Source organism: Drosophila subobscura, chromosome J (assembly GCF_008121235.1).
Source record: "Drosophila subobscura isolate 14011-0131.10 chromosome J, UCBerk_Dsub_1.0, whole genome shotgun sequence".
In the NCBI taxonomy this organism is placed as follows: Eukaryota; Metazoa; Arthropoda; class Insecta; order Diptera; family Drosophilidae; genus Drosophila; species Drosophila subobscura.
The window spans coordinates 4,028,421-4,055,583 of NC_048532.1; the positions used below are offsets into that span (position 1 = coordinate 4,028,421).

Consider the following 27,163-nt stretch of genomic DNA (forward strand, 5'->3'; position numbering starts at 1 on the left):
GTCAAGTCGAGTCGCGTCGAGTTGAGAAAAAAGGCAGTTGAGAAAGAGTCGCAGATTGGCGGCGACTGATAGAGGAAAGAATTCCTGGGACCGTCGCAATTTGTCTTTTGTTTGAAGTAAAATTTGTTGTTTGTCATGGCTTGAAAATTTAATGTGTCTGTCAATCGAGTTGTGAAGCTGAGGGGATGGACTGGTTGTCCAGGCTGAAGCCTGTTCAAGCTGTAGTTCAATGTTAAATGTTAAATGGCCCCTGGCAGGACATAATTACGAATGCCAAAACAATGTTTGGTCAGACATCAGGGAAACAAATTGCCAAGTCGAGGCGGGGATACTCTTTACACAAAGAGAATGCTTATGCTCCACTTCCAGTCTGCCATATGTGTTATAACCAGCCATTCTCTCTGGGGTTTATTGCCACAACAACTGTTAGCGCCAGTGCCAGTGCCAATGCCATAAGGCATCCCAAAGCTAAAGACATGCTAATTAGTGACTAACCCACACGCACACATAGCCACAGAAATAGACACAGACACAGACAAACAGCAGTAAGGCAGAATTAATGCATTTTCAGGAGGCGCTACGCAGGAGCGTGTTGTGGCAGAGCCTGGCTATGTGGCTGTGTGGTGCCTACAGCCGCCTACGAGTGTGGCATACTTTATTTTAAATGCTTTTAATTGTTGTGTCAACACACACACACACACACACGGACGCGCATGGTAGAGACAGCGAGAGCCTGCAGCCTGAGGCTGACTGTAAAACCGCAGCGCGCCTAAATGCATGCTTTAAAACTTGTTTGCCTGCAAAGCTGATGAGCTATGCCATTACACAACAAGCTTTGCTCGTTCTTCTCCCCTTTCCATGCACAAATGTTGCGTATGTGTGCTCCTCGCACTTTGTTTGCGGTTGTGTCATTAACAGCAGGCGCCACAGCCCTTGGCCAGAGGAAGGCAAAGTACAAGTTATTACCCAACAACTAAACATAAGTAAGTGATATTTGCCCGGGGGGACATGGCCTGTTCCATGGTTAGGAGCCAGAACCAGACCCAGGCCAAATATTAACTCATTTCGGTTAAGGGGGGTGGTTGAAAAACTTTCCCTTCTCCTAGGACCCGGCCCGAGTTTGCCCATGGTCTGCAAGTGTGCTAAATATGAGGAATTAATTAAATTAAAATTGATTGGGGAACATTGGGAACAGGCAAATGAATGTACTCAGTGAGTGATTGAGAACCGAATGGAGAAAGGGATACAAGCGAAAAGTAGGGACTAAAATGTATGGAAATAAATTCCCATAAAAGCTTTTAATTTAATTAAATATTATCAAATGCAAAAAAATACTATATTTGTCTTTAATTTTGCCACGTACGAGTGAATTCTGTATTATACAATTATTAAATATATGTATGTACATATGTACTTAGGTATACATGCACATACATAAATATATAGACTTTTTCCATAACTTTATTTTATTTATACGATTTTTTTCTGCTATAATACCTTTTGCGTTAGTTATTTTTCATGTTAATTAATTTTTTAATTAAATATGCATTTACGGCCTGGCACGAACATAATTCATCTGCCACATCCACAGATGCAGATACTCATAGATATCTACATATACATTTGTACATATATGCACATAAATTTGTTCAAATGTATGAATGGATCCCGATACATGCTTATGCCATTTTCAATATATTTATCTGTTCCCTCATTTATGTATATTTGCATATATTTTTGGCCAGCGGCCATGTTGACACATGTTTGAAACGTTAATAAATAATGCAACAAGCAAATAAAAGGGAAGCCGAGACGGATTGAGCAGGGAAATATATTTCAAATAAATATTAATGGCTGCGACCAGGCGCAAATGATTTTCATGTAATTAAACAAATAGCTAATTATTTTTGATTTTTAATTAAAATTAAAACGGCCGGCGGCAAGCCGGAGAAAATGTATCAAGGAAAAGCCGCCAATTTCAGGCTTAACACGGTAAACTACCACAGAGATTAGTGGAAAAATGGAAAAGAGTGGACGGTAAATACATGCAAACAAAGGACCTGACTGCAGAGGGATGACAGATCAAATGGAAAATTATTTATGTTCAGATTGAGTTGCAATCGCTACATGCAAATGAGTGTGTAAAAATGCATTTTCAATGTTCATCAAATGTCGGGGACAATACTTGTTATTTGTCTGTCAGCACAATTATAATTATTATATCATTTTGCATTATGATTCGCTCGCCGCGTGTCTATTTGTTTTAATGGCAATGCATAAATAAATGCCAAATTACATTAATAGCATTTGCCCAATGCTCGGCCATGACTTCCGCTTGTGTGAATTGTTCAGTGGCTAGACCAACAATTTTTGGAATTTTCGCCAGTGTTCAGCCAGTTGGAGAAATGTTTTCCACTAAAGTTAATTAACAATTGATTCCACTAGAGGGTGGGCCAGCTCGCCGGAAGCCTGGAATGGCTGTGGTTCATTTGGAATGCATTTGAATGAATTGTTTGGCGGGGATTAGCCATCGGAATGAAGCCTAAAATATTTTACGTTCATATCCCCAGATCTGATCCATAGTCAGTTTGGGCCTCTTTCAAGTCGGCGAACTGAACGAACATTAATCAACCCAAAATAAATAATATGGAGCACCTAGAAAGTATATTTAATCTAGCCGAAAACACTTGTTCCAAATCCCTTCCCGCCTGGGTAAATATCAAATTTGAGTAATTGTTTTCGGAGTCCTGCCAGGACCACCCATAAATCATGGAAGCTGTTGCATAGTTTTAGGCGTCCGCACATCAAGCCCTATTGTAATGTAAAATTAGACCAAGGAATAGGATAGCAGACGTGTAACAGCAAATTGCAGGTGGTTGTGGCCCTTCTTTCGCTCTAGAATATGTGATAAAATATCAACAATCACCATTAGTGTCACACGCCATCATCAATCATCGACAGGGCTTGAGCTGTAGCTGTCCAAGGTGGACGTGGACGGCTTTGTCTGTCCAGGATTATGCCGGTTTAAAGCGCTTTTAAGTGGATGATGGGCTGGACATTCTTGGGCCCCACTGTTTCTGTGGGGCCATGTCATTGTCAGCTGTAGCTTGCACTAATATTTTCGTGTTTGGCTTTGTCAAAGGTGGTGCGAGGAGAGATCTCATCTTCTAGGGCTGGCAGGTGCTAATGAAGTGTTCGCCCCTGACGCAGCAAATTCTCTACGAGCTCTACGACTACCTATACTCTTACTCCTGCACAAACACATATTTGTAATTGTTTTTGCCCTGTCTCAGCACTCCAATGTCATCATTTATCACAAAATAATTAAAGGTCTAGCAACCTTCAAAAACTTTTTCTCAAACTGCAGTCAAAGTTTCGAGCAAAGTAAGCGAGCGGGAGATATCCTATCCAACTCTCCGCTCGCTCGCAACTTTTTTCAGGTGCGCTTCAAAGTCGCAAAAAATGTTTACAGATATGCAACTTCAGGACGGGGGGAAGAGGCGACAAAACACTTGGTAATAACTGCCAAAAACTTTTCAGTCTCTTTCTCACTGGCTGTTGTTGCTTTTATTTTTGCCACTGTCTCTGTCTGGGTGAGACTTCAAAAAATATAATTTATGGCCCCATAGCCGCGGGCTCGGGCTCGGTTCAGCCGGGGCATCGATAAGGTGGCCAAAGTGGTAAGATATTTGTACTTTTCTAGGGACTCGAAGCACTTATGGGCAAACTTTTTACCCCCTGTCTGTCTGACAAAACATTGTTGCATAGTTTTGGGCGCTGCACAGCGCAAAGGGGATGCAATTTTTTGAAGGCCATGTGGGCCAACGGGAGAGCATCGGAGAGTTGACGAGAGGGTTCGCTAATAGAAATAGGAAATGTTTACAAAGTATTTTCATAGCTTTAGGCACGGACACCTGACACACAGGTGTACACACACATACACACTGGCAGCTGGAGGAGCGCTCGAGTGTGGGAGTTTGTGTGCGCGCCTGGGGGTACGCAATAAATAAGGCAGACAAGTATTTCAGCACAGCGGAGAGGGCAGTACTTAGGCAGAAGTGCAGGATGGCTAGCTGGCATTCTGACACTTTGGCTAAATAATTTCGCACACGCATCTTAACCCTTCAGTGCTCCTGCTCCTTCAGGCGCATGGCTGCCTGTCTGCCGTGCTCTTTTGCCAGGATAAATATGAAAAACATGCTAAAAACTTTCAGGGCAACGTCTTCTGGGTGTGCACTGTCCCGTTGCATACCCTCCTCCTCTCCCGACAACGACTGCTGTCTCAGCAGCATTTTTTAAGGTGCAACATTGCAGGTGCTTCCCTTTTTTTGCAAAACAAAAGTGCAAACTCATTTCTTGGCCGCCTGTGCAAAACAGCGCGTGGGCGTGGCAGATAGCGTTACCTTCGCTCTTCGTTCTGTCTCGTTTTTCTTTTTCACTTTTTTTGTACTTTTTTACTAGTTGCATGCATGAAATTTAATGGCTTCCACTTTGTTGTTGTCCTCGTCCGCGACACCCGGGACGCCGCTGCCACGCCTCGCCCACTATCGCAGCTATGCAAAACATTTCGTGCTGTTTTGGCATGTGAATTATGTATCGGAGTTTTTCTCCCTGCGACATCACAAGGGAAGAAATTATTCTTTCTTCTAGTATACCCAGTAATCGTAGCGTTTGTGGGTATATTGCATTAATAACCCTGAAGTGTATTCAAGATCAGCCATTACTGTAGGTCGATATATTTATATAAATCCATGTACAATATATTTATCTTTATGATTTTAAACTATATCTATCTACCTATATTATCCACACAACAAAAAGATTAATTAAAAACCCACACTTTCCCATTAAAGGACAAATCCCATAAATGCAAAGCGTATATCCATTATTGGCTGTAACCAATTAAGATTCACGACAAAACAACATTTAGGAACCCGAATACCCCGGGTTTCCCTGTTTGAGAAGCTCAACTTCAGACGTTTATCTTGTTTTTGCGTATTTTAATATGAAACAGTAAGGAAAGAACACATGAAATCTGGCTAATAATGATGGCGCCATTTGGGACAAGACACCATAGAATGCCTCCCGAAAAATTTCAAATCTCATCGAAGTCCAGGCCATGTGTAGATTAAATGTTTAAAAATTAATCGGGCAGAACCCTTTACCAGGCTTTTCCCTTTCGCACATTCCGCTGCCGTTTGATTTATGGGCGTGACACGTCGTCGTCAGGCTTTTTACTTTAAATGCCACAGAAGGCACGATGCAGTGCACGGGTGTAGGGGTGCAGGCAGCACAACAATTTCAAATTGCCAGCTCAAATTTTTTGAAAGGCGGCGACATTTTTGGCAAATTTATGTATTTGTCACATTGCTGTTGTAGGAACATAAAAAACCCCGATGGAGCATGCACTGTAGGAGAACAGCAAACTTTTTGCCGCAACATTGTTTTTGCTTGCCCCACTCTTTGCTGCCTCCTGGTTGTTGTTGTTATTGCTGCTGCTGTTGCTGTCTCTCTGCATATGATTTATTGCAGGGGAAATGCATGTGCCATGTGAGCGAGAGAGAGAGAGAGAGAGAGAGAGAGATACTGTGGCAGTGGCAGAGTCCTGCCAGTTTCAGGGCATTTGGTTGCAGCAAAACGCAAATTTGTCTATTTCGTCAAAATGGGCGACAGGCGTTTGGGGTTTTGGTTCTCAGCCTCCGGTCTGACGGAGAGGGGGTCTTAGGACTGGTATGGACTGGGGCCTAGTCATCGTCTGCTGTTGACACTTTCCAAGCCAACCAAATACAGTAGAATCTCGTCGCGCCCCGCCTTTGTTGCACTTGCCCTCTCCTAGAGTGTCTCTCTTTTTTGCGGATCCTTTGGGCAGAGTTCAACGCGAAACCAAGACAAATCACATGCTCTTACACAGGGCAAATTGTCTGTTGTGTTTTTTGCACGGCCAAGGCAAAGAGAAGCGAGGAAAGGAGCGGAATCACCATAAATTATGCTATACAATTTTTTCAAGTCTCTCCTTCAGTCTCCCCCATTTGCACACATATTATACGTGAGTTTGTGTATGTGTGTGTGTGCCTGTCTGTGGAACATTTGCATACTTTTTAGTTTTTGGGGCAATAACATGATTTAAGTGCATCGTTCTTAGCTACAGACCCACCCCCCAGCCACGCCCACAAGGTCATGACTCAAGGGCAAAGCCAACGCAAATTGATGGATCTGCCTCACTGTGTAGCCCCTTTGCACTCCTTCGACTCGTTCCACTCGTTTTGGGGCAGCTCCTGGTCTTAGGCTAAATAAACTTAATTTTTAATTTCAGGCCTCAAAAAAGGGACGAAGAAAACAAAAATATGAGAAGTAAAAGCAAAGAAAAATGCGTTAGCGGGTACCCGCTTCGGGTAGGAAATGGCCAGAAAAAGGGTTGTTCTTCTCGCATCTTTCGCTTCGTGAAAGGACGGTGGGCGGGTGAAGTGCAAAGTTTTGTTTGCCCAAAATCAACAAACACAGAAAATTTTGGTAAAAATTTCGCTTTCTGCCTGTGCCCCATCTACGTGCTGTTCTTGCTGTTTTCTGTACATTATATTATAAACAAACACAGATATACACACATACACCCACACCAGGAAACACTCAGAAATACATATAAATATTTACTGTAAGAAAAGATATGCCGACAACGTTGCTTTTAGTTGTTGCCTGTCACGGTCTCCTGTTCCTGCCCCGTGTCCTGTCCCATTCTCGAATCCTATCTCGTGTCCCGTGTCCCCTGTCCGTATCTTGCTCAATGTTTGTTTGTGCCTTAGTGCGCAAAAAGTAAATTATTTATCTACGAGTGTAGAGCAGCAGCCAGAAGCAAATTGGAAGTGCTGTATGCGTGTAAGTCTGCGTGGCGTATAAATGTTAAGACAAACACAAGACAGGAAAAGCATACATGACCCACCACTGCGTTTTCTATCACCCTTATACCCTTCCCTCCCCGCAGCAAGTACACACAACGCGGCTTTCAATTAGAACAAGCGAAACGCGCAAAATTAAAAACACGTAGTGCAAGACAAACAGCCGCCACCCTCTAGAAAGGGACAGCAAAGAGCGACTAGGGGGGAGTCTGACTGCCACGGCTCCAAAATCCCAGCCATAAGAAGGAAAATCTCGCGGCTGTAGCCATTTTTTTTGCTGTAGTCTCTCCCGGCATTAAATGAAAAACTCAAATAGAAAGTCCAACCAATTTGATGGAAAGCGTTTTTTTCCACAGAAAATTCAGTTTCTTGTATTCCGCATAAGCGAAAAAGGGGAATGCATAAAAAGGAAGAGAGAAGGGGAATGTAGAGGAGATACAGCTCACTCTATTCCTTTCTAATCTTAACCTATTTCCAACAGATTTCTAGCTATGAGATAGAACCTAATTATGGGACAATTGCTGGCGACTGCCATCTCCGCCGAGCAGCGAAGCGGTTTAAGTTGTTGCAATTACAGCAGATGCAGATAGAGAAGCTGCATTCAGCTCTGGCAACGCTGCACTAACAGTCCGGAGAGCACTTCAAGTCCTCGAGGAGTGGACTAAGGTCAAGCTCTGTAATATGGCCAACTTTCTCGGACTGGCAGTGAACTAAGACTGAGGCCGACTGCAGTCCACTTGCAATTACAACTACAAGTTGGCGAAGAGGTCCTAAGATAAATACACTTGGGTTCTTTCCTCAAATTGAGGCGGCTAATGAAAAAATAAGGCAAGTCAAGTCCGGGTTAGTGATAGGGATAGGACAGGCAAAGGACAGTGCAGAGTGAACGAGCAAAAGGAAAATATGAAGCTTGGGACTGGGAAGGGGACTGGGTCTGACTCACTGACTCGACTCCCTTTGCCTTTTTCAATTTTCATTTTCGCAGCTAAACTGTGAAACAATTTTTAATTAACACTTTCAAGTTGAGCATCAGGAGAATGGGAGGGGGAGAAAAAAAAGAGAAAATACAATACACACAGAGATACGGTATATAATGAAAAGAAAGAAAACGCATATACAACAAAAAGGGAGAATGGAAAAAGAAAACCTCATTGTGGGTCTCAAGTTTTTCTTTTCGGGTTGCTTGAGTTTGGCTTTTTCTTTACTTTTGCGCTGTATTTTTTAATTAATTTGGCATTTATTGGAAAAGGGTTTCAGTCCCCCAAAGTTCCATCCCGACTGCCCAGCAGCGTTTCATTAATCTAATGCACTGGCAGGGACACACCTGAGGTTTCACTTTTGAGGAACGACGACAATCGCACACAGCGCATAGGAGTGGGCCAGCCACTTAGCCGCTTGCTGGCCATTTATCATCCCGTCCCTCCCGAAACGTGGCAGTGCCACCAGTTCCGCCAGTGCCGTGTACCGCAAATGCAATGCAATATTCATAAAATGCAATTAGTCAGCGGATACTCTGAAGCCGGGGAGCATTTATGAGCTTTACTTGCCTAAGTAGACCAGACAGACTTTAACTTTCGCTGCGTCGGGTAGGAGTCGGCAGTAGGAAAAGTGCCACAAGCAACATTTACAATTCTTTTAATTAAATTCCGCGAGTTAACTGCGTTCCCTCATGACTCTCCTCTCTTCTACCACTTCTCAGTCAGGTAATTTGAAATTCCAACTTAATTTTTAAGAGCTGTATCTAAGGAGAAGGAGATAGAGCGAGAGGAAGCGAGAGCTGGGCATCCCAACACGTTTAAGCTTTTAAAAACCAAGCAAAGCGTTGGAGGATAGCGAAAGTGGCAAAAGAAAGCAGAAAAGCGGAGAGCCAGAGACAAAGCACATATTAATTGTTATTTATTTTTATTAGATTTGCGGTCATTGTCTGCACAGCTTTGCCTGCTGGTGGATAAGGAACTGGTCTGCTTTTACCGGTTGCAATGAACTGGCACAACGAATAAATCTTCGTTCACTTCGATAAATTGACATGTCCGTAGAAACCAGCTTTAGGTATACATACATTAAAGACTCGATAAATCATATAATCAGCTGTTGGTTTTCCAATGTTGTGGCAAATACTGGCACTGGTGTATTGGATAGTAAACGCAGTACTCATAACAGGATTTTCCTTTGTTCCACATACCAAATTGTTGCATTCTTTTTGGCGTTCGACATTCGTCTCCATTGTAGTGTGCCTCCGCACTCAACTCGCTTTTATTTGCCTGTGTCACTCCAACTAATAGCATTTCCTCAAGCGTTTTGTCCCCTCGCCTCTCGTCTGACTACCCGATTCGCTGCTACTTGAGTTGCATTTGTAATTGCACTTCACTCCAGCTCTGTTTGGTCCGCGAAGCGCGTCTGCAGAACAATTGCTAGCCCACCTAAAAGTATACTACAAATTGAAAGACAAATTGATGGGATGCTCCATTTCTCCCTCCCCCAAACCCCATTCATAGTACCAATTCCACTTCCGGAAAATAGCCCAACAAAAACCCCCATCCAGAGTCGAAAACACTGGCAACTGCAACTGATGTCTGCAATTAATTATCGAAAGTGGGCGCGGTCGTCAAGTGGGCGAGAGTAAGTGACTGCGCGGATTCCAGCCCCAGTCCCCGTCCAGGACCACGGAGTCCATGGGGTAATCAATGTAAAGAGCGGATATATATTTTGTTTGGCTTGCCAAGAAGTGCAGCCCCATTGAGGCCAGACACAGACACGGACACAGATACGGACACGGTCTGGCTACGGTTTTTGTTGCAGGTGTAAATAATTGAAAGATAGTTGCTTTTGTAATTAAATACAAAAGCGTGCGGTGACTGCACTCCCACTCCGACTTCCACCCCCCACCCAGTAAATAGATTTGCCCGTGGATATTGTTGTTCATTAGGCGAACGGACCTACGCTTTGTCCAGGATGTTCTGGATGGACGTCACTTACCTGTAAGTAAAGAGAACACAAGAGAGGGGAATGAGCCAATGTTTTAATTAAATATTTTTGTATGGAATTGAAATTCTCTTCATATTATTATGACTCCAATTAATCATCCAAGCAAACAATAAAATAAATATACGAGTGTATATAAGAAGAAGATTTAACGACCCCACTACAGTACTCGGAGTAGAAAGCAGAGGGAAACACGAGTATACGTAGCATTCCGCGTGTGTCGTGTGTCATGAATGCAAACAGAAATCGTTGGCAGCCGGAGAAGGCGGGTGGGTCTAGGAAGCGGCCGCACATAAACAAGTGGCAGAGGCAAACAATCAAACCGAGCCCGTGGCAGGGCAATAAAAAGAAGCGCCACAGAGCTGGCGGATAGGAAAACAAATTAAAACATTCCTACAAACGAGCAGAAGAAAGAAACAGAGAGGAAGTAGTAGGTGGGGCCGCCTAGAAGAATGCCGGGCCAGACCGAAACAAAAGGGCCTCTGAAGCTGCGGTAGCTCCTTTTGGAGCTGCTGAATTGAGTCGCCCGCTAGGCTCGTTGAACAAAATCAAAAGGACATTCATTTATGGAGTTGCCTGCCAGGAGAAGGTCCTGGCCGCAACAGTTGCAAATACATTTTTGTGCCATTTGTTTGCCTCGTCCCTGCCTACGAATATGAAAGGAGCGTGCACAGAGAGAGATACACTCACAAAAAACTGTTGCATACCGCATGGCGTACCGTTTGCTCATTTTATGGCTGGCTGCATGGCCTGGACCTGGGCTACTGGCTGCGTGCCTGCTCGGCAGCCTGTGCATTGTTTGAATGCCAGGACTGAGGCACAGACCCAGAAGGGAAAAAATGAAGCCCATCCCAGCACAGCTCGGCTGCAAGTTGAGCAAATATTTGTTTAAAAACTTTACGTTGAAATGCATTTGCGGTTGAGTGCCAAATGGGGCCCCAGTTGCTCTGACGACGTGGATGATAGAGAGAGTGCCGAAAAAGAAAACGGCAAAACTGGTCACTGGCTTTGGAAAAAACTGAAAACGGCAAAGTCAATGCGGGAAAATTGCTTTTGAGTGTTTGGCCCAAGACAGCAAACAGTCGGACCTGGGGATACTCGCTCCCGCTGCCAAATATACGAATATGAATGCGAATTTCTTGTGTGGACTTAGAGATACAGTGTGAAGAAGCAGATTATGAAAAGGGCAACAGTCCACTAATGGAACACGACTCCAGAGCAAACTGATGCATAGAACAGCAGAACTTGGGTTGATCTGCGGGAATTTTTTAGGCGCAGTTTATTAAAACATCTATGGTAGGAAGAAGCCAAAAAACTGCCTGAGGCGTAGACGAAGGAGGGCACACATTGCCTCCTTTTGAGCATTGGGCAAGTAATCCCAGCCATCTCGCCATGCATAATAAACTGGGCTTTACATCGTTAAGCTGTCACTCAACTAAGATGCCTCCCCAAAAAAAAACCATGTGAAAGCCCGCAAAAAACGTTTCACCAGCGGGGCGGCATACTACTCAGCTCGATCAATATTTGCACGGAATTTAATGTATCAATTAAAAATTATGAAGTTTACTAATATGTAAGAGCACGTTCCGTAGATTCTCCAGTGGCAACGGGGAGCGGGGCGGTGCGGTGCGTTGGCATTAGTGCGCCACTTGGTGTGCTGAAGCTTTTTTGTTATTGTATAATAAAATGGCCAAGCCGAAGCTGCCACACGACAGAACCAGGACCAAGAGCAGAAGCAGGACTAGTGCTCGCACCAGGCGAGGCCAGAGACCAGGATCTGTGTTTACCCAAGGATATTGCTGTGCATATTGAAAAGCAAAGGCAACGAGGAAGCAGGACCGGACCGGACCGGGCCGGGCTGGGTCGGAGCTTAACGTTTGCCACGGTCAAGGCATACTTTTGTGCGCTTTCCCCTGTAAGCAATTATGCGGCCATCCTTCTCCAATCCTCCTTCCAGCTCTGTATGTGTGTATATGTGTGTGTGTGTGTACGTGTATGTGTGGAATTATCGTCAAGAGCAGGACTTGCATCTTAATGGAAATGGATTCAACGGCAATTAACATAAACAAATATATACACATTCACAACGGGTTCGGTTCGGTTCGTTTCGGTTCCGTGTGTGTTCCGTGTACGTGAGAGGCGTGCTGCGGTTCATACCAGATACTTGGCCAGACTCTGTAATGGTCTTATCATAAGGTGGGCGGGCTCTTTGTGGTCGTAACACATCTCCCACACTGTCAGTTCGGCATGCAAACCTTGGCTCACTCCGCTCTAATCGTGGCCGTGTCGAAGAAAAATGGCTCTTTTAATTTAAATGCAAACACGTTTGACTCCGGCCTGGTCTTTACGACTCCTTCCTTCCCCCTAGTGCCAGTTCCAATGTGTGCTATGTGCTATGTGGGGATTTATGTGATAATCGCTTAAGTGAAAATTTAATTGCATACTTTATGGATGGGTTTTTAAAAGATTGCATGGCTTACTCACGGACCAGGCCCGGCCCTGGCTCTGTGCCACATAAAGCAAAATTTATGTAATTTTTAAGTAAGCCCTGCTAAGGCCGTCGACACAGACACAGACACCAACAGCAACACCAACACCAACACCGACACCGATACTGGAGGCTTCGTCGGATTATTTTCGTTCTAATGACAGTGCGCCTAAAAGTGAGCCATAAATTCCAAACCAAAGCTTTGCAAAGGTGTGGCTTCTGCTCGATGGAGCCTTCGGTGGGATAGAGAAATGAGATATGGAGATGTATTTAAGATGGTTCTTCTTTCGTGAACATTCAAGTGTAGAACGCATTAGACTTGCAACGGCCAAATATTTGTAATTGCCTAATGCCTTAATAATCCCGAATTCCCAGCCCACAGCCGCGCAGCCTCTCAAAGGGACCTCTGCATCGGAATCTGCTGCCCGTAATTATGCATTACAGGAATTACGTGCAAATAGCCGAAAGGGCAGGCAGCGCCCGTCGTTATTAATATGTATTATTAATATTTACTTAGGTCAGCCGGGGCACCCGTTCCCTTAGATGAAAGCTTAGTTTGTAATACATTCCGCTTTAATAATGTGCCAACAAGGGTCCGGTGTTCTCTTGCCTTTTGCATGGGCTAGGGATGCGGATGCGGATGGGGCTGGTTCTGGCTCAGTGTTTATTTTAATGTGGCCCCGTAATGGCTTGACCAAAGGATTTTTTAATTAAAAACGTTGTATGTACATGCAAAGGGAAAATTGCGAAATCGTAGGGGTAACAGGAGAAAACTCCTCTGTGTTTTTAAATAATTTTTATTATTAAAAAAGTTGCTGAGAAAATGCGCGGCTTACATGGCGGATGGCTAATATTTGCTTAGGCGAGCGGGCGCCCTCTTCCCCATTGTTTTCCGCACAGCAAACTCTGTGTGCCGCTCCTCCTCCGAGCATATCTTAATTAGCACAAGTTCGTCCAGCTTCAATAAAGATCTTTATCAGAGTGGCAGCAGTACTACGAGGACATAGAGCTGGGGGAATATTAATTTCCATATAAGTCACGTTCCCCCTCTGTCCGACTGGGCAATCAATTGGTTAAGCTGCTGGGCGGACACAGCTGTGCAAACAGACACTCAATCGGCAGCACAATAAATTATGCGCCAACGCCTGCGACTGAACTGGGCTTTAAAGAGCCTCGAAAAAGCGAAATAATTTTTGAAACTAATCCTGCGGCAGTCGCATTAATATTTATATAAAACATATTTATGGCAAAATAATTGCCGGTCCCGAACTAGGATGGTGCAGATGCACGGGGCAGGAGCATTAGCAGGGATTGGGGCTGCTGCATTTTATATGACACATTCAGACGGAACTGTCCGTGCTTCCTGAGCGGACAAATGTCGCACAAATTAAAATCAAACGCTAAGCCGGGGCTTAATTTAATTATACAAAAATAAAACGTCAGTAACTCAATAAAATGTTAATACAATGGGGTAGTGTAGCGGTGGGAAAAAATTCTCTCTCCGACCCGCAGGCGGTCTCTTTTCCTTTCTCTCATTCACTGGCCAAGAGCTAAGCTAAACTAACATTGTGTCGGGGACGGGAGTCGGGGTGTCTCGACCCAGGCGCAGTAAAAATAAATTTTCATTTGCAATTTCAATCAGCGCTAATCCCTGGCCAAGCGCATGCGGCGGCCCCATCCTCTGGCGCTTCCCCATGATTTTTGTAGCCTAACTGCAGGCGTAGCTGGTCCAGAGTCGAAGCAGGAGCTGAAGCTGGGGCTGGAGGCGGGCTTAAAAGTGCAAACAAAATTAAGCACGTACGCGCTCGGACCGTACTCCGGAGCTTGGCCCGAGATTAAAGCTGTCCAAACTGCGTGAGACACAATATATCCTTATCAGGGGCTGGGACCCCCGGGCTGACCCAGACACACAAATACACAGACAGTTGCTTGCGACAATAATTCTCAATTTAAAGTGAGCACGGGACGAAACCAAATGGAAAGCAACACTGCAAGGCGCTTGAACAAGGAGACCTGCTGCTACGTGGATGGTTCTTTGCCAGACCTAATCCCCTGTCGATAAAGTGAATGCCTGAAACGTTTACTTGTTGTTCTCCAGGCAGAGTAGCAGAGGAGCAGAGATGACGACACGGACACGAACTCGAACAGATCTGCACAGTTCATTGGGATTAAAAGATTTCATTGTGCAATTTAGTTATTTTATGGGCGCTTTAAACAAGAGCAAATTCTCAGGCAGCAGTCCTCAAGGAGCTAATATCCGTATAGTTTAATGAAAATTGAAACCGTCAAGAGTCCCCAAATGTATGCAATGTAAATTTTGAGCAGACAGACTGTCAGAGAGAGAGCAAAAGAGGAAGAGACAGACAGCGCGGCAAGCTGTCCAGTTTTTTATTCGGCAACAGCCGCGAGTCTTATGCAATACTTATTCCAAGACGGTAGAATGGGTAGAGGTCTATCTATTATGGTTCTATCTATTGCTCAAGTCTCGACTAGAGTTCCCATCTTCGGCCTGTGTTTTAAGTAATATATATGCCATTACTAATTTTGGTAATTTCCTTAATGTCCTTTCTGGCTCTATCGGGCGGAGGCGGCCAGTCCCCCCTCCGAAACTAGGAAATGAGCCAAGCTGGAATAACAAGAGCTCGGCCCCAGGGCGCTGATAGTTTTGCTTTTACATCCTCACCAATACACAGAAAGCAAACGAGGAGGGTAGGACAGATTTGTTGGGCCATCCCAAAACCATGTCTCGGCTTGCTCTTGGCCCGGCAGAGATTGTCCTAGACCGGGCTCCACTCCGCTCTGCTCTGCTCTGTTCCGTTCTGCCTAGGATCGGATCAGGTTGGCTTGGCGTATGTTTGATAAAAGTTCAAAACCCCCAACTTTGCGCATGTTTAAACAACGCAAACGCAAAAATGCTGCTGGCTATTTTAGTTGCAGGTTCCCATAACCAGACCCATATCCACACCCACACCCACACCCTCTCGTATCCTCGCATCATCCTTTCCCTAAGCCTTTCACCTCCCCATCTGTTCTACCCATTGTTGTTTGGCAAAACTTCTCGTGTATGTGCTCGGATGCATGCATGTATGTACATATGCATGTATGTGCTCGTATCTGTGTGCTCACCGTAAATGTTTCGTTACAGTTTCGTCGCTTCATGGCAGACACTGCTCCATGGGCATGGCTGGGGACGGGACACCCAAAATTTAATCTCTTAAAAAGTGTCTAGGCTTTGCCTGCGCTTTAGTTTTACTGCCAGATACGGAAATATTGTTTGTGACGCACTTTTGGCACTAATGTCTGCCGACTTCCGTCTATAGTTTTACCCCCTGCTTCTGTGCTCTTGATGCTTGCCTGGAGGTACAGCGCCTTAATGCTTTTTAGCAGCTTTTGCTTTGGCTTTTAGTGCCAGGCCAGCCGACTTGATTACAGTTGATAGTTTTTGGTTTGGGTTCCTTTCGAGTTTTTAGCAAGTTTTTTAGTTGAAAATGTTTGGTCTTAAGCTGAGAGAGGATGAAAGAGCTACTTGGAGGTTCTTCAACCTACTCTTGGTAGTCGGTATATATGCATTTTCAGAGTATTTGTTGAGCTTTCAACAAGATTTCTCTATCTCTTTTCCGGTGCTCCATTCGATAGTTGCATGTTCACATTACTCATGCTACATCGTCTTTGTCTCTGCCCCTCAGACGCACATTTAATTTATATTGCATTTGTAACTTTCGCCATAAATATTCCGGCTAGTTGCTGCTTTGCATACTCGTTCTCGCTGGCACCCACATAAATATACTCGTCCTCGTGCTGTCCGCTGTTCGCTCTGACTCTAGTTTGCCCTCTTGGCCCCCTTTCCTGACTATTAATAATATCGTTTGAAGACAAATTTCTTACCAAACGCTAATGACATGCCCAAATATTTCCGTAAGTCGTTATCACAAAAGCAATGTCATTATTATAATGCTACGCCCACACTCTACAAGTCTATAGAGACAGCAAAAGCAGGCCCAGGAACAGTGGTGGGAATACCAGGGGAAAGCCCTAAGCACATCATCTATTTAAAAAAAAGTTGACATAAATACAATTATAGATTTGGCGCTGAAATGAAGATGAAAATAATAAAATTGAACAGAAATTGATGTCAACTTTTGGGCGGTAAAAACGGTGGTTGGGTGCAGCGTCGTCGAGAATGGGGAGGAGTGAGAGTGAAGACGAGTGAGAGAGAGTCAGGAGAAGAAAACAAACTCTGTGACGGCGACGTCGGGCACGAAGCGGAAACGTCGCCATTAGACAGAAAGAAAAACTGCTGCGCCATTGAGAATTGAACTGCGGGCTTTCAACTTGGTTCAGCAGCAGGGGAGCAGGCAGGGGAGCATGCAGGGGGAGAGAGTGGGTGGTGGCGTAAATGACAAACAAACAAGCCAAGTAAGTCCTTGCCTTCGGTCCTGGGCGCAGATAAAAAGAATTGTCAAAGCGCCTTAAAAGTATGCAATGCCAGCAAAGTAAGCTGCAAAATCGACAAGTACAATGCTGACAGGCAATTGCCACAGTTGCCTTGCCCCTGCCCCATGCCACACTTCCTTTCCTGCCTGCGCGCCATCCTTTTGCTGCTACTGCTGCTGCTGTTGTTATTGTAATAATAATATCGATTCGCATTCGTGAGGAGGTATAAAAATGTCCACAGTCTGGTCTCCGGCCCAGCCCTGCCTTGTCATCGCCGATTCCGTCCGCCGACCGACCATTCGCCGGAATTCGTTAATAAAATTTTATTGAAATTGTAGACAAGCGGCGAAAAACTGACGACGACGTGCAACACAAAAACACAGCAACGGAAAGGAAACCAAACGAAACGAAAGAAATAGCAAAATCGAAGCCGCGACCGCGCCAGGAAGGGAAATGGAAAGAAAACCAATTGTCATCATTGGCACGTAAAGCGGAAGAAGGCTGAGCCCGGTTTCCTTTTTGACTTGAAGTGTTTGGTTTCGTCTCAACGCCACACCACAGCCACACAACCGCCCGATGTGTGATAGAAATCTAAAACAGCCCCATTCGCCTCGGGGAAAGGGTTCTCTCATTCACATTCGCATTCCGGCTTAAATGAAAGGCGAATGCAAAAGCCAAGCGGTTGACAGCACCTCAAGGTATGCAACAAACAAAGCCAAACAGGATAGAAGCGAACTGAACCAGATACAGATACTGTGACACGGGATGGGAACTGGTGTGAGTTTTTCTTAGTCATTTCCTGAAACTTGCTCGACTCCCTTCGCCATCGCGCTCGTCGCAAGTATGCAAGAGTTTCCGTGTGCCGAAAATCACGTCAGCATTCAATTTCTTCTGGCTAGTTCGTGCGGTTCATTAAAGTTTATGCTCCAGACTGGCAGCTAGGACTGCCAGAGAATTGAAGTTTGCTCATCATTCGCCTGCTCCCGGAGCATTGGCGGCGAACGTGCTCATACATTGATGATGCCCCGCTGCATGTTGCAAGTTGCTTGCAGCCTGCCGCCGGCTGTTTGCTGCTTCGCCCGATTCAATAAGGTTTGGGTTTATGCAAACAGACGTGCATTAAATTAAGTAGCCACAGCATTGGACGACGTCGAATGCAGAGCGGCACGTAGCTGCAGCAAAAAGAAATGCAAAAGACAATGGGGGTACATCAGGGATGTGGATGATAATGATGATGACGATGATGATGAAGCAGCTGCAAGTCCCTTCACAATGTTTCGCTGCATGACTGCAGCACAGACAAGTCGGAAGGAGGGCTACCTGCAAATGTTTGCCCTTAAGCAAGTCTATTAAAATGGTTTACAACAGGCTGCCCGAAAGGCGAAAGACTCCAGCGGCAGTGAGTGAATCTGTCGCGAAACTGACGCTGCATCCCTTTTAATGTTGCACACAGTTTTAACGCCGCAAAAACACGGCGGCTAGATGCCACTTTTAATGATGCACCCGCGTTCGGACCCAAAAAAGCAGGAAGTTTTGAGCTCTTAGCTGCCATGACTTCGTTTTATGAGCGGAAGAACCCCAAAGAAAGCCATTACCAGTGATTCTTTTATGAGGCAAGGAAATGTGAGAGATTTCTCCACTGTACTTCTCTATCTCTGTCAACGACTGGAAGATGTTGCACTCGAAAGACTTTCAGCTTCAATTTCCGGGCGACTAAAAACCAAATATTTATGTCCACTATGCAGGAAATTTTAGCCAGGAGGCGTTCAGCCAGCAGGCAGGACTTGGCTAGAATCCGCCGCGAACGCGGAACGTGATGTCAATAGCTAAACAGGTGGAACGGCACCTAAAAGTCTACTACCCTCTTGGGAGGAGAAGTCGCTCCCTCCATTTCAGTCCCAGTCTTCTTCTCCGTCTGTCTGTCGGTGCGTGGGGGTTTGATTGGCAACATTGCCGCGTGCCAATTTCACTGTCAAGATATTGAGCAAGAAAATTAGTTTACCGAAAAACCCCGATGCCCAGGCCGAGAAAGAGGCGGAGGGGAGAGGGCCAGACTGCAGGCAGTGCCAGAAATTGGATGTGCCAGCCGTTGTTTGGATTTTCTGCAGGAGCGAAATTGAAATTGATGGAGCCTGAAAGCTGAAGGCGGTGCGCGAGGGGGTGGTCCTTGAGTGGAGTGAGTGGAGACCAGATTGGCTGGCAAATCAATACCGGGAAGAGGGCCCTGAGCATGTGTCTAATATGCTAAAAATCAAACACGATTTAGTCGTGGCTTTGCCGCGCCATCCTCAAGATTTATATCGCCCCCGCATTATTGAATTCCTGAAAAATAGTTGTGAAATTTGTACGCTCAGAAAGAGAGAGTTGACTCTATGCCAGTACAGACAGTTAAAACTAACCAATATATTAAAAAAAAACCTACCAATTGGTAGCCTAACAAATAAAACTAGATGAAGTTATATTATTCAATATATTCCTCAACTGATTGAAGGTGTTTCTAGCACTTTTAAATGGTAGAGATTTAAGTACACCCGAAATATTTTGGCAAAGGTGTTCAAAATGACTTCAAATTATTTGATTTTCGATTATTATCAATAATCTATCAATAAATTATCTAGAAGATCCTAAGGGAATGGTCCCTAGGCCTAAAACTGCCAATAGCTCAAATGGCCCTCAATTTTCTTTGTATTTTCTTGCTGTAAATATCCCAATTAAGGTTGCTTAAATTTCCACTTAAAAGATTTCCAGCTCTCTAACTTTTCATAAAGATTGTGTTTCCCTATACTACTGCTTCTCCTGCGGTGGAGCACACACATACTGGTACTGGCTTACACGACTGCGATTTAAAAATTGCTTAAACGCGCTCATAAGTATGCTTTAGAAAGAAGAACACAATACGCGTGTACAAGCGCACAACACACACAAGAAGAAGCAGCCGAACACAATCAGGTTGCTGCCCCATGCCACAATCACCTGCCTTACATGCCCCGCCTCCGCACCCCACACTTCCATTGTTCGCAGCTGCTGCACATTAGAAATTCAACTTCGCCTCGTCTCTTCTTTTAGGCGCCGCGCAACAATGGCGTGTGAATTAAAATAGAAAGCCAGACCCCAGAACAGACCCGGGAACGTTCTCCTGGTCGTCATCTTGACGCGCCAAGGTGCGATCTGTGTGTGAGTATGTATGCGTTTGATGGTGTGTGCGTGTGTGGGCGTCGCTCAAGCGTTAAGAAGACGCCCCCAACACGCCAGCTTCAGCCCGCACTCCGTACATCAGCCAGAGCCACAGCCACATTTGCGCCATATTGGACGCCATTTTTGTCAAGTCGCATTAAGGCGGCGCTCGTTCGCTCAGCTCGTTCTGCTCGTCTGCTGACGAAAATTGAACGGCCAGCAGAACGAAAATTGTTGTATAAATAAAAGCATAATTGATGCGAGACACACCGAACAGAGGGAAGGAAAACAAAAGAAGCGAGTGCCGGAGGAGGAGGAGGCGAAGTTGGCGTAGCAGCAGTCGCACAGCATTCGACTGGCATATGTTGCGTCAATTCAGCCATGAGCAGCGAAAACAAAATGGGGAACCCCCAGCATCAGCAGCAGCATCAGTAGAGGGAAGGAGTCACCAAGTAGAGACTCGAAAGATACCCATTAATCTTCTGGGGACTGACAAATATTATTAATACATAAGCTTGCTTTATCTGCAGCCTGCGTATATATTTCGACTTCATTTATAATCTGACTATTGCATGGAATTTACTGAACCCAATATACCCATAACTGTAAGAGGAAAAGAAAGCAACAGTACGGACAGCGCGCAAAAATGGTTCTTCTTTTGCATATTTTACGGGACCCTCACTGCGAAATGACTGTGAAAACAGGTTTGATGGGATGGAAGCGAGATGTCCCCAGCTCCAGGTACTCCTCCGGCTCCCTCGCATATCATTTTTTGGGACAGCGCGGACTTTACTCGTATTTATTCAGGGAGTTTCCCCTCCATAGGTATGTTGTCAGCTTGCAGATTTCTTATTTCTTTCAATTCCTGCTATTTTTTTTTGGTTTGTTTTGTGCTCACATGGCGAGAAATTAATTTGAAATTTAAATGCGCATTGAGCAGAGTTTGCTCCTGGGAAAGGCGTCTTTGATGACGATAACGATAACGATGGATGACGAGTGCTTCCCTGGCCGGAAAACACATGTTCTCATCGCCTGCATTTGCTCGGGATTGTGTGTACAGCATAATGAGCAAGGTGTGACAAATGTTTATGAAGTGTGTCTCTCCCCCTACGACCGTAATGGCCACTATTTGTATCTGGTCCCTTCCTATCTCGCTACCTTCCACCCTCTTCCACTTACTCTTTCTCGCAGCCAAACGAAACAAATAAAAATGGAAATGCTAATTGACTAATTTATTCGGAAGAGTGTGGCAGGCAGCCAAAGGTGCGGCTCCCGTTTGGCCTCGTTTCAGTCCAAAGGTCGGCTTGAAATTTAAAATATTTATGTATGTGTTGTGCAGGGTTTCCCATTGCCCTCTCCCACGCCTGGTACTTCCCACCTTCCTCCCGCGGTGCGTTGCGGTATTTTTATTTTCAATTACATTTTTTGTTGTATTTTCTGTCCGTGTGTTTGTATATGTGTTGGCAGTGAGGCTTTTGCGCTTCGTCAATCAAAAGCATTTAGAGCTAGCGGCAGCTTTAATGCATGCGCGAGCTTTCATTAACAAGTGCCCGGGCCGCTCCCACTTCTAAGCCGCGCCCATAGAAACTCGACGGACAGTAAAAAAATCGCATCAGCGGCTTATGCAAATGCCTCGGTGTGTGTCCACTTGTGTGCCTGTGTGTGGGTGTTGAGTGAATACGAAATTATTGTTTACAACTGTAAACTGTAAACTTTTCCCACCTCCCCTTCCCCTTCCCCTTGCCACCACTCACTCTCTCTCTCTCTATCTCTCTCTTTTTGTGTGTTTTTGTTTTGTTTTACATTTAGAAAAACGTTTGCAAACCGCACTAAAAGCGACTTATAACATGTTGAGTGCCAAGAGATTAACAACGGAGCGAACGTGTGAGGTATGAGGTGGGTTCCTGGACCTGGTGGTGGTGCCCCAGTGTTGCAAGCGGACTCGTTTTCGCCCTGAAAATTCCTTTTTAATGAGCGCCGCGTCCAGTCCCGGAACGAGGGACGTTCATAAGCTGCTTAAGGTTTGGCGTAATCAAAAAATGCTCTTCTTCTGCATCTCTTTTTTAAAAGCATTCTGTGGCACATGAACATGAAAGGCAGGCAGCGGGAGAGAGGGGCATGGAAAGAGAACTTTGTTAAGCTTGAAATTAACTTGCGGTTCTGTCTGGCGCAACTTTGACGCCTGCAGGTAGGCAATCAATTCGGTTCCCCTGTACCGCTGCACCCCACTAATCCCCTTGCCAGTGCACTTGGTTATACAATTAATGTAATGCGTGGTGCGGGAAAAAGTGTGGCAGCTAAAATTTTTATACAACACAGCAGCTGGCGTCGTTTTAGCGCTAATTACCTCACTCCCAGCCAAGGGTGCACTCACCCACTCACACTCCACTGCATGAGAGAGACCTGAGACCGGGATCCAAGACCCCAGACCCAGGAGCAGTCGTAATGCCAAATTGCAATTACAGCCAAGTTTCTGGAAGGGGAGGTGGCGAGGTCGGGTGCCACACTGACATTAAAATGCTTAATGCTCAGGCAGGTATACACAAATTACGCGCTCTTAAATTAAAAAAAGGCAAGAAGAAAAAATGTATACAACTTGCTTTGCCTCGTTTTTTACTGCTCTGCTACTATGCCTTTGCACACGGGTTTGCTGCTCATCTTAAAAACTGGCCAGGTGAAAAATTGCAGCTGTCGTTTGTAAGTCCTTCATGTGCATGCTGCTGGCCAGAGACGAGGCCGGTCGGTCATGGGGTGTGTCAGGGTCTTGGTTCTTGGGCCACGGGTCGGGCCAGGTCAGACATTTGAAACGTGTATCGCTCCCGGAAAATGGTGCTCCCAGCCCCAGGCCAGCATAACTTGAGTTAAAGTGCAGTTGGATGTAGGCCTGAAGCGAAGACGCAGCACGCAGCTCCGTATTACAGGGAAAGAATTATGGAAATGTTTAGGAGGAGAGGGCAACTTACACAGATTTCATCTAAGATTGGAGAACCCTTTTCGATCATTGGGAGGCATTGAGAGGACCCCGGGATACGCTTTGATATCGACGGCAATCAGCCATAAAATGTGACGACGGCATCCCCTTGAAATTGAAATTTACTTAAACCTCAACTGTTTGCGCTTGCCTCTGAAGTGGAATTGGGTCTCGTTTTGTTTGTCTGTGGCTGTGACTGTGGTTACGGCTCTGGCGCTTGACTTGCGGCTATATTTTTGAAGTTTTCGCCGGTTCTGAGTCAGAAAAAGTGTAACTGTGGCCCGGCGGCAACTGGCATCGAATTGAGAGTCCCTGAATTCACGCACACACAAACCGCTGTAATTACGCGGCTGGGAGTTGTCCTCCATCCTGCCACAGTTGCTTCCACAGTTGGTGCCACAGTTACTGCCACAATTCCTGCCCCATCCTGTCGCCATCATCATCATCATCAACTTCCGCCTAAGTAAACACATGATTTCTCAGGCAGCAGCAGCGCGGCGTTTGTTTAAAAACGCATCTAAATTGCAAATTAAGCAACAAATTTCATCAACAATATTTGAATTTGAATTTAAATGCGGCAACGAGTTGTCGACTTGAGAATCCCAGCAAACGAGAGTGATAGAAAGACGGATGGAGCGACAAGAAGAGACGGCAACAACCCCGCAAACACATACAAAACCCCAAATGTAAAATTCGTTTGCTGAAAGAGGAGCGATAGAAAGCGAATGGAAAAAGGATGGTTCCGAGGAGACTTGGGATTGCACTGGATGGATGCTGCTGATGCCTCTGCTGCCTGTAAACACCGAAAATACAACAACAATGGCGCCAGCCCCTGCCAGTTCCTCCTCCCTCCCTCTGCTTCTCCGGCAGCTGGTTTGTGTATTTGCTTGTTTGTTTGTCAAAAGAAGCAATTTACGTGCAAAATAACTCAAGTGTCATGCAAATTTCATTTATTTTTCGCAAGAAGTAAAGCGAGAAAAAAGACGAAATAATTCCCGGGCTACGTTGTCATAGAGCTAACGGCTCTTTACTCTGTAGCCATGGCATCAGCCGCACTGCTAGCCACAGCCACAGCCTCAGACTCAGCATCAGCCTCGACTATATATGTTGATTCCTTACAAAATTCGAGGATAATGAAGTCACTTGGCGGCAAACCTTCGTAGTTCTTCTGCCTGCCGCTTTTCTCTCAGGCCAAAAGCTATTTTGATTTATTTTTTTCCTCACTTTTAGCTTTTTGCTTTTTACGTTTGTATTTTTTTATTTTAGAAATTTAGAGTAGAACGAGCTTCTTGATTTCCCATTGAAGTGCGGCGCAGAAGGAAAAATAATAATACATTTTGCTGCTCGGCATTTAATTTAATTCTAATTTTATTTATAAAACGTGAAGTGAAAGTTTAAGATGAGCGGAGCGGGCCGGAATGGGGCGGGGCGGATCGGGCACTTGTAGCTTAAATGAAGTTTGCTAAGTACTTTCCAACAACAACCTGAGTACGCGTACTTCAGGTTTGAAATTTCATTATTTTCGTATTATTCGCACACAAGTGCCATCATGTGCTCTAGAAAGCAGAGCCAAGGAGGGCCCTGGACAGAAGGTGAACTCAAAATAAAAATTTTCTAATTTCACGCCCAAGCGGCGTGGGAAGCCTGACCATGCGTACATTGGCTTCGGGCAGGCATTCAGTTACAATAAATGGAATCGAATATGGGAAAGAATTGGTGCACTTACCGGCATAGTTTGACTTCCGTGTAGATTGGCTATTGCTGACTGAGCCTCCTGTTGCGTGCCGAATTTGACAAAAGCGCAGCCTGTAAATGAGACATACAAGAGGTTGATTAACACTCGGAAATGGATGAAAATCAATCGTGATCGTGTAACTAACTGTGTCAGGTAAACTCAATTCGACTTCCAATGCTAAAATAAACGGGGAAATTTTCACAATATTCAATATTTAATATTGAATTTTAAAATCAGTAAAAATTCCATAAAGACCAATCGAGTGGCATTGAGTGGGGGACGGGGTATGAGAGCCGTAAGCTGATGCAGCATCAGATACTCGTACAGCCGCGACGGTTTCGGCGGCATGCGTGTGTGTGTGGCATTTAAATAAAATTTTAAGTGCAATTAAAAAACATTTTTGCAAGAATCGCTCCGTGCACTCTTGCATGAAAATCAACATGGACATATGGTGGCATCGTGGTGCTCCCATCATCGCCCATTGTATAAAAATAATAGTCGGCCTGCGCTGGACTGGCATGGAGGGAATGTAAAATTCAAACCGAAAAATATACAAAAAAAATATACGCTGCACTTGCGCCGCTCATTATATTGTAATTTGGGTGCCAGCTGCTGGTTGGAGAGGGCTGGGGCTGGCGCCAAGGCTGGGTCTTCAGGGCCCGGCTTCAATGGCATAATTATTAAAAATCATTTATGCTAATTTAATATACAGTAATAACCACAAAAAGTAAGGACTTTCCGGGCGGGGGCGGGCACAGCGTGGTACAGTCAGGGCGTAGTAAGTGCGGTTTATGCCACATGTAAGCTGGTGCTTGAAAGCGATTTTAAAATGCGGCAAAAGCGGAATGGTTCAAATATTATTTTACATTTGTAAATGGAGAACAAAATAAGAGTTTCATCAGTGGCAGGTGCACTCTACCTGCATAGTTGGCCTTTTTAATATTAATACTATATTCTGCACCTCCAGCCACAGTTTCTCCAGGAAGTCTAGATTATTTATCTTCTGTTTTCCACAACCCCCAAGCCGAGGAATTAATTAGGGCTTCTGCCGCTCATTCTACGAGCTTAACCTTTGCTCTTCGTTTGTTTTTTCCTGTTCTTTATGCAACAACATTAACAATACTGAAAATTAAGACCTCCAGCACCCACCCCAGAAGCTGGGATGGTACCATGGCTACCCGTTTGAAAACCCTCCAAAACATCTAATTCCCAAACCCTTGGCACAGGCCCGGCGAGGGTTCGGAATGGGTGGGTGTCCAAATTGCGGCCTGGGCTCTTGCTTTTGCTCCTGCTCCTGCGCTGCTTGTTCTGGTTGCCCTGTTGGTTGTATCTGTTGCCTTTGTAGTTGACGCTATTCCAGAAGGGAGGCAGAGGTGGAGGCAGAAAAACAGAACAAATCCCGCCTAAAACCATGCAACATGCGAGCTGACAAGCCGAAAGGCAGACAAGCGCAAATTTCGCGTGCAAACAGCGCGAAGGGCTGGAAGCGAATCCCCTTTTCGTTTTCGTATTCCTTTCCCAGAAAATGTACAAAAAATAAAGTGTAAAAAATTCAAGTGGATTTTGGTTCGGCCCCCGTCTCGTCTGTGGATTCGACTCGACTCTCGTCGACTCTTGGGTATTTTATGTTTTTTGTGTTGAAGTGACAACAAAATCCAGAATTTCTCTGTCCCAAACAACGGAAAGGCGCGTAGGCGGACAGGGGACATGGGCTGGGACACAAGAGTGCAAATCAGCGTTGCTAAACAATAAAAAATAAAATATTTTGTTGCCTGTTAATCCACACACAGCTGCAAAGCAGAGCAGACAAAAAAACCGACAGCGAACAACGAAATGGAAAAACAACAGAAAATAACACACAAAAAAAGCTAATAAAGCAACACAATTGCTAAGCATTTTTGTAAACTTAAATCAAAGTTTATTTTGTGTTCCTTTTTTCGTGTTTTTCTGTCCTTTTTTTTCTTTTGGTTTGTACAATATTTTTTTAGGGGAGACTTCTTTATGTTTATGTGAAATATATTTTTCTTGGCATAACTTTTCTGACATAACATTGTGGAGGCTTGTAGCAGGCTCACCTATATGAAGGCTCTAAATGGTATCTAAAAATGCTTTATAAATGATTCCTTTGTTACATCAGGGCAGGCGTAAGTTCTTTATCTCATTTCGTATTTATTGAAAAGTTCCACTGGCTCCTGGCGCCCAACACTCCAAGTCAAACACTCGTACTAGCATATGCATTAGCGTTTTGGACAAACACTCAAGATGGCCGGCCATCCAGCTTATTTGTGTATCTTTGACTGAAGTTTGACTACAAGGCTGAGGTCTTGGACTTAGACTGAATGGTTCCATTTGACTATTTACCTTTTTCAGGCGACGATGTAACTGTCGTCAGGGATAATTTGTGAGTCGAACTTGGAGTCATTATATTAATTAAAAGCAAATTAGCCAGGCAAAGAGGTGACTCAGACGGAAGAAAGTCCGAGTCGGAG

The 27,163-nt window shown here is 44.9% G+C and overlaps 1 protein-coding gene across 23 annotated transcripts in view; it reads right to left on the reverse strand.

Annotated features, from left to right (window-relative positions):
• LOC117895768 (CUGBP Elav-like family member 4) overlaps window positions 1-27,163 on the reverse strand; it is a 272,251-nt gene that overhangs the window by 19,133 nt on the left and 225,955 nt on the right. For all 23 annotated transcript variants that reach the window (XM_034803653.1, XM_034803645.1, XM_034803655.1 and 20 more), the window contains one exon: window positions 24,666-24,745. In XM_034803653.1, coding sequence (XP_034659544.1) covers window positions 24,666-24,745 — 80 coding nt within the window. The remainder of the gene's footprint in view (window positions 1-24,665; window positions 24,746-27,163) is intronic.